Source organism: Myotis lucifugus, unplaced genomic scaffold, assembly GCF_000147115.1.
Source record: "Myotis lucifugus unplaced genomic scaffold, Myoluc2.0 scaffold_41, whole genome shotgun sequence".
NCBI classification, from domain to species: domain Eukaryota; kingdom Metazoa; phylum Chordata; class Mammalia; order Chiroptera; family Vespertilionidae; genus Myotis; species Myotis lucifugus.
In genome coordinates, this window is record NW_005871089.1 from 3337714 (window position 1) to 3351178 (window position 13465).

The following is a 13465-nucleotide window of genomic DNA, read 5'->3' on the forward strand; positions in this document are numbered from 1 at the left end:
GGTAAATCATCTTTCATTACTTAAACAAAGGAGGAAGATCTGGGAGTCTGGGATTGTATAAAGCAGTAACCTATAAAAATATAAAGGATAAAGAAAGAAAGAGAAAGAAGAAGACCCTGTTCTATAGTCCTCTTCTCCCCTATTTGTTTTTTTAAGCAGCAATTTACCCAAGTTTTCATTACACATTTAAATCTTTTCTGAGCTTATTTTACCACCACAGGAGAATTACGTAATAGGTAGGCAGTGAGTAGAATTATTTTTCATGCAAATTAAAAAGAGATTTAAAGTTAAAAATTTTAAACTATATATACAAAACACTTATAAAATGTCTCTAATACTGTTTCACTAGGAAGCTTTCAGGATTCTTCATAACAAAAGATTTTCATGCCCTAGTCAGTTTGGGTCAGTGTGGGCCTGTCACTGAAGGGTCCCAGGTTCGATTCCGGTCAAGGGCACGTATCGTTGCAGGTACCTAGGTTGCAGGTAACAAAAAGATTTTCACTTATATAGATCTATTCTAATGGAATTTCTTAAAAACAGCAAGTGATATCAGTTGAAGCAAATAGTAGTACTAATTAGTTGATGTTCCTTTTAACTAAAAATACCCCTCTTAAAATCTGTTGAATTTAGATGATTAACTAGTGTGTCTAGTAAAGAAGTTTTAGGCTTAAATAAACATCATCTTTCTATGAAGGCCTTACTTTATTAATAACCATAGGAAAATTATATTTGTGGTATAGATGTATTCAGTGACTTGGAATTTACCTCTTAAGATGTTCAAAGATATCTGAGAAGCTGTTATTTATATAAATTATCAAGATTTGTAGGCTTTCTTTTTGTAGAAATAATTGCTTTATGTGCCAGAGAATTTCAATTTTGTTGATAACAATAAAGCATTGATAACAAAAACAAAAAAAATGTTTGAAGATATCTGAAAAATAATTTAATTCTACAGTAATTAAAACTATCTTGTTTATATTCTCTGTTTTAATTTAATCAGCTCTTTCTAATAATTACTATAGAGTTTTATCTGTGTATCTTTAAAGAGGTCTATTTGAAGGGAACGAATTGTTTCGCATGTACAGGTACTTAGAAAAGAGGTTTTAAAAGAAAGTTAATTGAGCCTAGCTCTCATGGTTCAGTGGTTGAGCATTGACCTATGAACCAGGAGGTCGTGGTTCAATTCCCTGATCAGGGCACATGCTTGGGTTGGGAGCTCGATCCCCAGTAGGGAGCATGCAGGAGACAGCTAATCAATGATTCTCTCTCTTCATGATGTTTCTGTGTCTCTCTCCCTCTTCCTTCCTCTCTGAAATCAATAAAAAAAATTTTTTTGGAAAGAAAGTTAATTGAGACCTCAGAAAAATAGTAAAATCATGTGTTAAAATGTCTAGTTGATAAAGGGATTGAGTTTTCAAATTCTCAAGTTTTGGTCATAGTTCTAACATTAGGCATTTAACTTTGGATAGTAAATTATTTAATCTCATTGAATTTCAGGTTTCTTTTTTTTTTAAATATATTTTATTGATTTTTTACAGAGAGGAAGGGAGAGGGATAGAGAGTTAGAAACATCGATGAGAGAGAAACATCGATCAGCTGCTTCCTGCACACCTCCTACTGGGGATGTGCCCACAACCAAGGTACATGCCCTTGACTGGAATCGAGCCTGGGACCTTTCAGTCTGCAGGCCGACGCTCTATCCACTGAGCCAAACAGGTCAGGGCTCAGGTTTCTCTTTCAAATGGGTTGAATATGATATTCTTTCACATCTTTTAGCCTGAGAATTGTATGTATTCCCTCTCCTTAAATCATGACCTACCTTGAATAAAAAAAAAAAAAAACCACAAAAAACAATTAGCACTACTATTAAAAATACATTAAAGTCATGTTTTGATCATTTTGGTATCTTTCTTTAACATCTCTTTGCCAGTTGACATTATATAGTGACTAGAGGCCCAGTTTATGAAATTCTCGCACTCGGGAGGATCCCTCAGCCCGGCCTTCGCCCTCTCACAGTCCTGGAGCCATCATTCGTACATCCTTAGCACAGCTGTGGAGGTGGGAGTGGCTCTCGCCACCACCTCTGTGATCACCAGCTGTTGAGCCCTGCTCAGGGCTTCTGGCTGAGCAGCGCTCCCTCTGTGGGAGCACACTTACCACCAGGGGGCAGCTCCTGCATTGAGCATCTACCCCCTGGTGTTCAGTGCACATCATAGCGACTGATCATTCCATCTTTTGGTCGATTTGCATATTGGCCTTTTATCATATAGGATTACAGTTTTAAAATGTCTGTGAGGTAATACTTAGACCCAACTAATTTGTCCTAGGTCAGTGGTTGGCAAACTGCGGCCCCTTGAGTGTGGCTCTTCCACAAAATACCACGTGCAGGCGCGCACGTACAGTGCGATTGAAACTTCGTGGCCACACTCAAGGGGCCAAAGAGCCACATGTGGCTTGCGAGCCGCAGTTTGCCGACCACTGTCCTAGGATATACAAGGGTTCCTTATCTTGGCATTTCCCCTTCTGCTCTGTTATAACCACTTCCTCCTTAGTTTAAATCTTAAATGTAATTTTAATACTGGAGCAATCTGCTTACAAATATTCTGTGTAACTTTCTCAGTGCCTTTGGTATATTGTCTAACAGTCTCAGCCAATTATAACTGGAGAATCATGACTGGAGATTTGCAGTGTAAATTTTGCTTACACTTGTAACTGATGATGGAGAACCCCCTATTGATTTATTTATTCATTCAGCACAGCAGGCACTATTTCTAAGTGTTTGAAACACAGTGGAGAATAAAGATATAATGCCTGCCTCAGATAATATACAGGTTAGCTGCGCAGATAAATAAAATGCCGTATTAGAAAGAATGGTAAGTGATTTGATAGGGCATGATACTGTGGGAACATGTTGGAGAGACCCCTAACCTCATTTTGGATCAGGGAAGACTTCACACAGAGATTGACATTTGAACTAAACTCTGAAGGTGTGGTAGTTAGGATGGCAGATAGCTCTGAGCCACATATGTTGTTCATAGTTAGGAAAATGTAGCATGCAATACAGAAGCCAGAGAAGAGAATAGAGAATACACTTCCAAGAATAGTAAACAGTCCTAAAAGCTTCAGTGAAAATAATAGCAAGGTGAATTTGGAATTAACATGAAGTTTATTGCTGATCTTGGGAAGTTATTTTTAGTAGTGTAATAGTGTGGTAAGATGTAAAACCATACTGCATTGGCTGAGGTGTCATTGACTTAAAGGTGGGGAAGGAAGTGGAGGCAGTAACAATAAACGAAACTCTTTTAAAGAAAGTTTGGCTATATAAGTGGTAGGACAAGAAAGCGATAGAGCAACATGGGTTGGAAAGTAAGTTGAGTTACGGAAACTCCCAAGCATTATGAAAAATATAATCATGATGAAAGTAGGACTTCTTTTCTCATAGTTTTTATTTTTTAAATATATTTTTATTGATTTCAGAGAGAAAGGGTGAGGGGGAGATAGAAACATCAATGATGAGAGAGAATCACTGATCAGCTGCCTCCTGCACACCCCACACCAGGGATCAAGCCCACAAACCAGGCATGTGCCCTGACCAGGAATTGAGCAGCGATCTCCGGGTTCATAGGTCGATGCTCAACCACTGAGCCATGATGGCTGGGCTTCTCATAGCTTTTACACTACTATTAAAGGATAATTTTAATCTCTTCCATTTTGAAACAAAATTTTCCCTGAGATGATTCTTTGAAGCTTTTTTAATTGGCTAGGTGATTTCTTTACTTGCATTACTCCCATGTTTCCATTCCCACTACTCGTTTCAAACACTGATACTTGCCTTTTTTTGTTAATGTAAATCTTCAATACCTTTATCCTTCTAGAACAGTGGTTCTCAACCTTCCTAATGCCGAAACCCTTTAATACAGTTCCTCATGTTGTGGTGACCCCCAACCATAAAATTATTTTCGTTGCTACTTCATAACTGTAATTTTGCTACTGTTACGAATCGTAATGTAAATATCTGATATGCAGGATGTATTTTCATTGTTACAAATTGAACATAATTGAAGCATAGTGATTAATCACAAAAACAATATGTAATTATATATGTGTTTTCCGATGGTCTTAGGCGACCCCTGTGAAAGGGTCGTTCGACCCCCAAAGGGGTCGCGACCCACAGGTTGAGAACCGCTGTTCTAGAAAGTAACTTCAGTTTTATAAAGTGCCACATGAAAACGGTTTTCTTTTTCTTTTCTTTTTTTTTTTCTTACTAAATGCTTCTTATGGTTTGGTTAACTATTCTTGGTGGTCAAAACAGTTACCCGAGGCTTTGGGATATTTTTTAAGATAACCCCCCCCCCCCAACCCATCCCCAGTGGGAACTTTATTATGTTGTTTTAAATCAAATCAATAAGATCTAGCTGTACGAAACCCTCACTTTACAAGAAAATATAGATAGCTTGGGCTCAATATCATTTTTATGAAGTAAAGAATTTGTATTTTCTAAGAATAAGATTTGTTAAACAGATAAAGACAAAGTTGAAGACTGTGAGAGGGGTAGTCTACCCTTCATACTACACCCAAGCACCTCTGAATCTTTTTTCTCCTGAGTACACTGAAAACGTGATCTAAGTCCAACTCTATTTTCCTTTTAAGGCATTCCATTTTACAGACAAAGGAACTGATATTCTGATTATTTGCTCAGTCTTAATAAACAAAATGTTTCAGTTTTAGATATTATATGGGCAACTTCTGATGAAGGAAAGATAATTCTTAATGTTCTTAGTACTGTTCGACATTAATTGCTGTGTATGTAAAATGGTGAAGGTAAATGAAACCTTTAAAGAGAGTGTATTGTTCCTTCAGTTCTTTTTCTTCAGGACCATTAAGATTTCTTAAAAGTTTTTTATTTATTGATTTGATAGAGAGAAACATCTATTCCATTTATTTATGCATTTTTTGTTTATTATATGTGCCCTGACTGTGATGGATCCCACAACCTTGGCATATCAGGATGATGCTCTAACCAACTGAGCTACCGAGCCAGGGTCTTTCCAGGACCATTAGTTGTTGTTGTAGGCAATATTTCATGTATTTTTAGTGTATTCTTGGTCCCATTTATTTGTGATATAAACAGGGATAAGTTTGATGAATAGGAAGTCTGATCCTCTTAGTCAGGGGAAGGCCCAGAGAACCAAGTAGGTAAGTATAAGTTAGAAAGGGAACAAGTATGTCAAGGAGGGGGGTGGGGGCAGGAAAATGAGACAGGTAGATACCCAGCTCTTAAGCATAATGAGTATGTCTGTACACCACAGGTTAATTTTTGCTTTATCTTTAGACATGCGTGTGTGATTTATTTTTCTAATTTATCTTATTTAGTCTTATCTATTTAATCAAAAAAATTATTGAAAAGAATTCTTGAAATAATAAAAAGCTTCCTTTTTATCTTTTGATCTTATATGGGCCATGGTATGAAGTCCCAAAGGTAGAGATGTTGCTTGTAGTCATTACTTTGTAAACATTATGACCTTTAATCTCTCTGTCTTAAGGATTCTTATTTGAAAATAAATAATAAAGCACATCAGAATGTGTATGTTTTTAAATTATGAATAAAACATTTTAGAATTGTTGATATATTACTATACTATATTTTGTCCTTTACAGAATGCTCCTTCTCATTATATTGCAGTGGTTCTCAACCTTCTGGCCCTTTAAATACAGTTCCTCATGTTGTGACCCAACCATAAAATTACTTTCGTTGCTACTTCATAACTGTAATGTTGCTACTGTTATGAATCGTAATGTAAATATCTGATATGCAGGATGGTCTTAGGTGACCCCTGTGAAAGGGTCGTTCGACCATCAAAGGGGTCGCGACCCACAGGTTGAGAACTGCTGCATTATAACCTTGAAAATCAAATACAGTGGGGCCTTGACTTACGAGTTTAATTCGTTCTGTGACGGAGCTCGTAACTCAAATTACTCGTATGTCAAATCAAAAAGTGAATGAGTGAGACACGTGATGCTGGGCTGATGTTGTGGCGTTCACTGTGACGTTTGCTGTGCCAACTAGCGGTGGGGTATCTGAAGCTGGCTCGTAACCCGAATTTTAGCTCGCAACTCAAAGCAAAAAATCGGCCGAGAGACGGCTCATATCTCGAAAAACTCGTTAGTCTGGACACTCGTAAGTCAAGGCCCCACTGTACTCTTCTTTAGTGATCTGGTAACAAGTTAGTGCCAGATCTCCTTCACTGGTGGGGAGTAATGAAAATAGATTCTTTTGTTTCCCAGATATTTTTTTCATGGATGAGAATATTCGTTACAAAATATTTACCTTAACTTGTTTTTTGTTTTTTCCCATTGAGACATTTTATTTGCATGTATGGAAAAGAATCCCAGAATTTTCTCTCCTGTGTGTTTTCCTCTTGCTTCTTCATGGTCCATGATGTCTGCTGAGGTTCTCAATACAATGAAACCAAACTTAGATGACAGTTTGTTCTGCTGTTTTTCTAGATCTTTGAGTTATACCATCCAGGACATTCATGTGCACCACTATGGTGGCACAAAAAAAATGGCAGAAAAAACTACTTTCATTTGTTTTGTGAATGACTTAGAATTGTCGTCAATCTGAATGCCACCGTATTTTAAACTTGATAAATATTTTTGCATTTTCCATTTCATTCCGTCTGTAAACCCAGACCCAGGACTCTAATACATTTTCTTCCATTGTTGCTTCTAGGCATTTTTTGTTGTAATGTGCTATAATACCTAATTTTGTATTCTGACTATTTGCATCTAATATAAGCAACATCAGAAATTTCATAGGCATATTTCAAATAACTAATTAGAAAATGTAATGGAATAAAAAATACCATTTGTAAGAGCCACAAAAAGAATATAAGAGCTAGGAATAAACTTGGTAAGAAATGTGAAAGATCTGTATGAAGAAAACTTGAAATACTAAGGGAAATATAAGAATGACTTGAGTATTTAGAAAGGTGAAATATTGGAAAAGAAGAACAGATTGATGGGGATGGAGGAAAATTTAGCCCTACTAAGTATGTAGGAGAATAGACATTGCAGTGGAACAGGGCAGATTCAAATATTCATTAAGAGAATTTAGCGTATTATACTAGTAGAGGAGGTATTTCAGATCAGGTGGGATTATTCAATAAATGGTGATCAAACAATTCAGTAGCCATATGGGGTAGAAACTTAGATTTCTACCTAACTCCTTATATCAAAGTTAATTAATTTAGAAGCCATAATTTTTTTAAAGTACGTTTTGCTACAAAATAAAGATCTGCCTGGCAACAAAATGTGAGCTGGAGGAAAATACTTATTTTCTAAATAAGTTAAAATCCCTACTAAATCATTAAGAAAAACATCATAGAAAAAAAATGGGCAAAATAGGTAAACAGGATGCACAGAAAAAAGCCTTAAATCTCTCTTCACATGTTTAAACTTCACTTAGAATTAAAGAAATTAAAATCAGAATTAGCCGAAACCGGTTTGGCTCAGTGGATAGAGCGTCGGCCTGCGGACTGAAAGGTCCCAGGTTCGATTCCGGTCAAGGGCATGTACCTGGGTTGCGGGCACATCCCCAGTGGGAGATGTGCAGGAGGCAGCTGATCGATGTTTCTCTCTCATTGATGTTTCTAACTCTCTCTCTCTCTCTCCCTTCCTCTCTGTAAAAAATCAATAAAATATATTTTAAAAATAAATAAATAAATAATAAATAAAATCAGAATTAATGAAGTTGGTTTATTTTCACCTGTTCCAGTGGCAGAGATTAAGGAATTAAATAGTATACTGTGTTGACATGGGTATGAGAAACCAAGTTGACTTGAACATTGTCAATTCCTGAATGAAGTTTGATAATAATCTATCAAATTGTATACCTGCTATTTTATTTGTACAAATTTGTCCTAAGATAGTTACATGGTCACAAAGATGTACATACAGGCAGTGCAGTAGCATAGTAGGCAAAACATTAAATCTATTAAATAATGTTTTAAAACTGAGAAGCAGAATAGAGTGTGGTACTCTTATTGTGTGTACCTGTGTACATTATAACATCTCTGGAAGAATTTGTAAGATCTTGGAAATAGCTATTACTTTTGGGTAGGGAAGGAGAGGACCAAGGATGAAGATGAGTGACACTTATTTTCCTACATAAACTCATACTCTTAAATAATTGTTTTTAACCATGAGCCTATATTACTTATTCATTCAAAAATAATTTAGTAGCAAATATTATAAAATATTCTCTTTTATACCTGTGTGTGACAAAACATTGTTCAGCTGCCTCCTGCATGCCCCCTACCTAGGATGGAGCCCACAACCTGGGCATGGGCCCTGACAGGGAATTGAACCAGTGCGTGGGATGACACCCAACCAACTGAGCCGCACCAGTCAGGACTATTATAAAATACTAGAGGCCCAATGCACAAAAATTTGTGCACTCGGGGGTCCCTCAGTCCGGCCTGTGCCCTCTCACAGTCTGGGACCCATTGGGGAATGTCCACCTGCTGGCTTAGGCCTGCTCCCTGGGGGATTGGGCCTAAGCTGGCAGTCAGACATCCCTCTGGCAGCCCGGGAGACCTCGGGGGATGTCCACTTGCCAGCAGGGTGCAGGCCTAAGCTGCAGTCGGACATCCTTAGCGCTGCTGAGGAGGCGGGAGAGCCTCCCACCACCAACGCTGTGCTGGCAGCCATCAGCCTAGCTTGTGGCTGAGCAGAGCTCCCCCTGTGGGAGCCCACTGATCACCAGGGGGCAGCTCCTGCATTGAGCATCTGCCCCCTGGTGGTCAGTGTGTGTCATAGTGACCAGTCATTCCCAGTCTTTCTGCTGTTAGGGTCAGTTTGCATATTACCCTTTTATTATATAGGATAGAGGCCTGGTGCATGGGTGGGGGGCGGCTGGTTTGCCCTGAAGGGTGTCCTGGATCAGGGTGGGGGTCCTGCTGGGGTGCCTGGCCAGCCTGGGTGAGGGACTGAGAGAAGTTTTCAGGCTGGCCACACCCCCGTCAGGGTGGGGGTCCCCACTGGGGTGCCTGGCCAGCCTGGGTGAGTGGCTGATGGCTGTTTGCAGGCTGACCAAGCCCCCCAGCGGAGACCCTCAACCAATGGGGGTGTGACCAGCCTGTGTGAGGGGCTGAGGGCCGTTTTCAGGCTTCCCACAGCCCCTTCATGGTGGGGGGGTCCCACTGGGCCGCCTGGCCAGCCTGGGTGAGGGGCTGATGGCTGTTTTCTGGCTGGCTGCGCCCCCCCAGCGACCCAAGCTCTCAGCCTCTCCTGTTTTTCTTTTTTTCCTTTTTTTCCATGGTGGCCTGGAAGCAGGTATCTGGGATTTATTTATCTTCTATAATTGAAACTTTGTAGCCTTGAGCAGAGCCCAGGGCCTGCCAGGGCAGGCGGGAAGCTTGGCTTCCTCCATCACCGGGGGCATCCCAAGCCTCCTGCTTGCTCCTGCTCCGTGGCCGTGGCCATCTTAGTTGGGTTAATTTGCATACTGGCTCCTGATTGGCTGCTGGGTATGGCTTGTGGGTGTAGCAGAGTGATGGTTAATTTGCATCTTTCTCTTTTATTAGTATAAGTTCTTAAAATAATGTAACCGCCGTAACTGGTTTGGCTCAGTGGATAGAGCGTCGGCCTGCGGACTGAAAGGTCCCAGGTTCGATTCCGGCCAAGGACATGTACCTTGGTTGCGGGCACATCCCCAGTAGGAGGTGTGCAGGAGGCAGCTGATCGATGTTTCTCTCTCATCAATATTTCTAACTCTCTATCCCTCCCCTTTCCTCTCTGTGAAAAATCAATACAATATATTTAAAAAAAAAATAATATAACCACTATTTGTCTTTTAAAAATATACTCCTCTAGACTCTCTAATGTTAAAGTACTTGATTCATATCTCATCATAGAATATAGTATACTTCATTTAGCCAACCTTCAAATCATATATGATTAGACCAAAATGTTACTATTTTCTTAGCTATCTGAATAAATCCTTTGGTTTCCATAATATTTTATTTATTTTCTAGGTTTGCTACATTCTGTGCAGTTCCATTAAGTTCTATATTTGTGTGACATATTTTTTAAATATTTTTATTGATTTCAGAGAGGAAGGGAGAGGGAGAGAGAGATAGAAACATCAATGATGAAGAGAACCATTGATTGACTGCCTCCTGTACGCCGCACACTGGAGATCAAGCCCACAACCCTGGCATATGGCCCAACCGGGAATCAAACCGTGACCTCCTGGTCCATAGGTCGACACTCAGTTACTGAGCCATGCCAGCTGGCCTAACTTATCCTATATAATACAGAGCTAATATGCAAATGGTTGTCATGCCCTCATATCATCATGCTGTAACTGCTCAGACACTCAACACTGGGGAGAGAGGATTGGGGACCAGCCAGGCACAAATGAGCTTGCAAGAGAGGAATGGGGACCAGCCACGTTGTGGCCCAGGAGAGGGACAAGCTGCCTGCCCCACGGTCCCCACGGTCCCGGGCACCAGCAGCTGTGGCCCAGGTGAAGCCACCCACTCACGGTCCCCTGCAGTGGCCGCCAGAAGGAGGGAAGCCCAGGTCCCAGGTTCCTGCAACCAGCCGGAGGAGGGAATCCTGGGTACAGGGCAAGGCAGAGGCAGTTAGGGACGATCAGGCCAGCAGGGGAGCAGTTAGGGGCAATCAGGCAGGCAGGCAGGCAGAGGTGGTTAGGGGCGATCAGGCAGGCAGGCAGGCAAGCGGTTAGGAGCCAGCGGTCCCAGATTACGAGAGGCAGTCGGACATCCCCCCAAGGGGTCCTGGATTGAAGAAGGTGCAGGCGGGGCTGAGGGACTCCCCCCGCCCCCTCCATGCACACATTTCGTGCACTGGGCCTCTAGTTTTTTATAATAGCTTTATAGAGATAATTCACATATCATACAGTTCACCTATTTAAAGTGTAGTCATATTTGTGCAACCATTGCCACAGTTAATTTTAGAATATTTTTATAATCCCAAAAAAGAAACCCTGAACCCTGAACCCTTTTACAGTCACGTCCTATTTTCTCCCAACTCCCCAGCTCTAGGCAATCACTAGTCTAGGCAATCACAGCTCTAGGCAATCACCAGAATTGCCCATTCTGGACCTTTCATATAAATGGAATCAAACAATATGTGGTATTTTATGACTGGCTTCTTTTACTTACCATAATGTTTTCAAGGTTTATGTTATATATTATGCGTCAATACTTTATTCCTTTTTATGGCTCAGTAATATTCCATTATATGGATATATTCCACATTTTGTCAGTTGATGGACATTTGGGTTGTTGGCACTTTGGAGCTATTATGGATAACGCTGCTATGAACATTTGTGTACAAGTTTTGGTGTGAACATGTTTTCATTTCTTTTGAGTATATACCTAGGAGTGGAATTGCTGGATCATATGGTAATTCTGTGTTCAATTTGAGAAACTGCTTGAATGTTTTCCAAAGTTTCTCCACCATTTTACGTTCCCACAGCAGTGTTTGAGGGTTCTAATTTCTACACACGCTTGTTAACCTTGTTATCTATCTTTTTTATTATGGCTGTCCTAGCAGGTATGAAGTGGTGTCTCATTTTAGTTTTGATTTACATTTCCTTGGTGGCTAAGGATATTAGAGCATCTTTTCATATGCTTATTGGTACATGACATATTCTTATATTTAATACAACCTTGTTTGTCTTTCCTAAAAATTATAAATATGTACTATAGATGCATTTCTCATTAATTGTTTTGTGTTCAGTGTGCGTTCATGTCTAGATTCACCACCTAGATACTAATTTGAGGAGCCTTTGTCAAATTGGACATTTTAGCCACTATGACAAATGTGACCTAATGGAGCCTTATTAAGTCACAATGTAATATAGTGTTTTTTCTGATACTCTCTTTTAAAAGTCCCTGTATTATTTTTGTTGCAGTATTTCACTGGCCTTGAATGTGGACATAAGTTTTGTATGCAGTGCTGGAGTGAATATTTAACCACTAAGATAATGGAAGAAGGCATGGGACAGGTAAAGATGCCATTTTAGTTTTTGTTGAATTTCCTACAGGTTTAAACGCTTGTACAAATATAAACAGGTGAAGCATTCTGCATTAAGAATTGCATGAGAACTTTTTCTAGGTTAAAACAACAAAAAGATAATTGAGGTTTTCTTTCTGTTTACAATGTGACATTCCAGTTAAAGATCCAATCCAGTAATGTTTTCTCAGTGGGCATTAACATTTATGTATGTTTGAACAATTTTGTCTGACCTCTTGCTTTTGCTTTTCAACTTTTATATTGAAAAAGCAATTCAGGTCAGTAATTCTAGTTACCTTATAGCATGCACGTCAAACTCAAAGGCTAACACGGGCCAAATAAACAAGGTTTAAGTTTGTGGGCTGCAAAAAAACGAAAGCTTCAATTTTCATAGAAACATAGATTTATTTCTATAGAGACATGCTGAATACAAAGGCTGAAATAAACGAGTAATCATTAACATGAATAGAACATTTTAATAAAAATTAATATATTTTTCTTGAACATTAACTTACCAGACCCTGAATAACTATACAAATTAATAAGCGTATGCAAATAAACCTATTGTTCTTGTTCTCCGAAAGTGGAATATTTCCTGTTGCACACACCAAACAAGTTAATTTTTACTAGTGACCCAGTGCGCGAAATGTGCGAGACCCAGACCCGTGGGAAATAGCGCAAGACCCAGGACCCCAGGCCCCACTGCGCCATGAGACTAATGACATGGCAATCAGCTGCTAAAATATTCGCTGCTAGTATTAGTGGAGAGAAATGGTGCGCCTGTGCATAAGGTGTGTAAGAGAAATGAATGCAACACGATTATAGTAATTAGTCATTAGCGAGCATTGTAGTTCGTTATTAATAATTATGTATAACAGGATATTGTAAACATTAAGTTACTAAATATTTTATTAAAAGGTTTCTTACATACTGTTGAATTGGCTTGAGCCACAAAAATATTCATTGTGGGCCACATGGGCCGTGAGTTTGACATGCTTGCCTTATAATGATAAACACAATCATATACATGCATTTCCTTTATTGGAAAGGGAATGATTAATAGCCTATAAATGTTGAGGTATCCAGTATCCTTAGAACCTAGCAAAATGCCTTGCGATGATAAGCATTCAATAAATATTTGTTGAATGAAGACAGTTTAAATTTCAATCTTTTTCAGACAATTTCGTGTCCTGCTCATGGTTGTGATATATTAGTGGATGACAACACAGTTATGTAAGTATTTTTGGTAGATTCTGCATTTTAAATACTGATTAGTTGATTCAACCAAGTTAATTTTTGTTCAGCACCTTAAGGGAGCTGGAATTTTTTTTTGGTCTTTTTTTTTATTATTATTGTTTTATTGCTTAAGTATTACAAAGGATATTACATATGTCTCCTTTTTCCCCCGCCCTTGACA

The 13465-nt window shown here is 39.3% G+C and overlaps 1 protein-coding gene across 1 annotated transcript in view; it reads left to right on the forward strand.

The window, feature by feature from the left end:
* Nucleotides 1–13465, forward strand: part of ARIH1 (ariadne RBR E3 ubiquitin protein ligase 1) — a 118815-nt gene that overhangs the window by 69557 nt on the left and 35793 nt on the right. Inside the window, 2 exon segments of the mRNA XM_006087835.3 lie at nt 11948–12040; nt 13226–13281. Of these exon segments, the coding sequence (XP_006087897.1) occupies nt 11948–12040; nt 13226–13281 (149 nt within the window).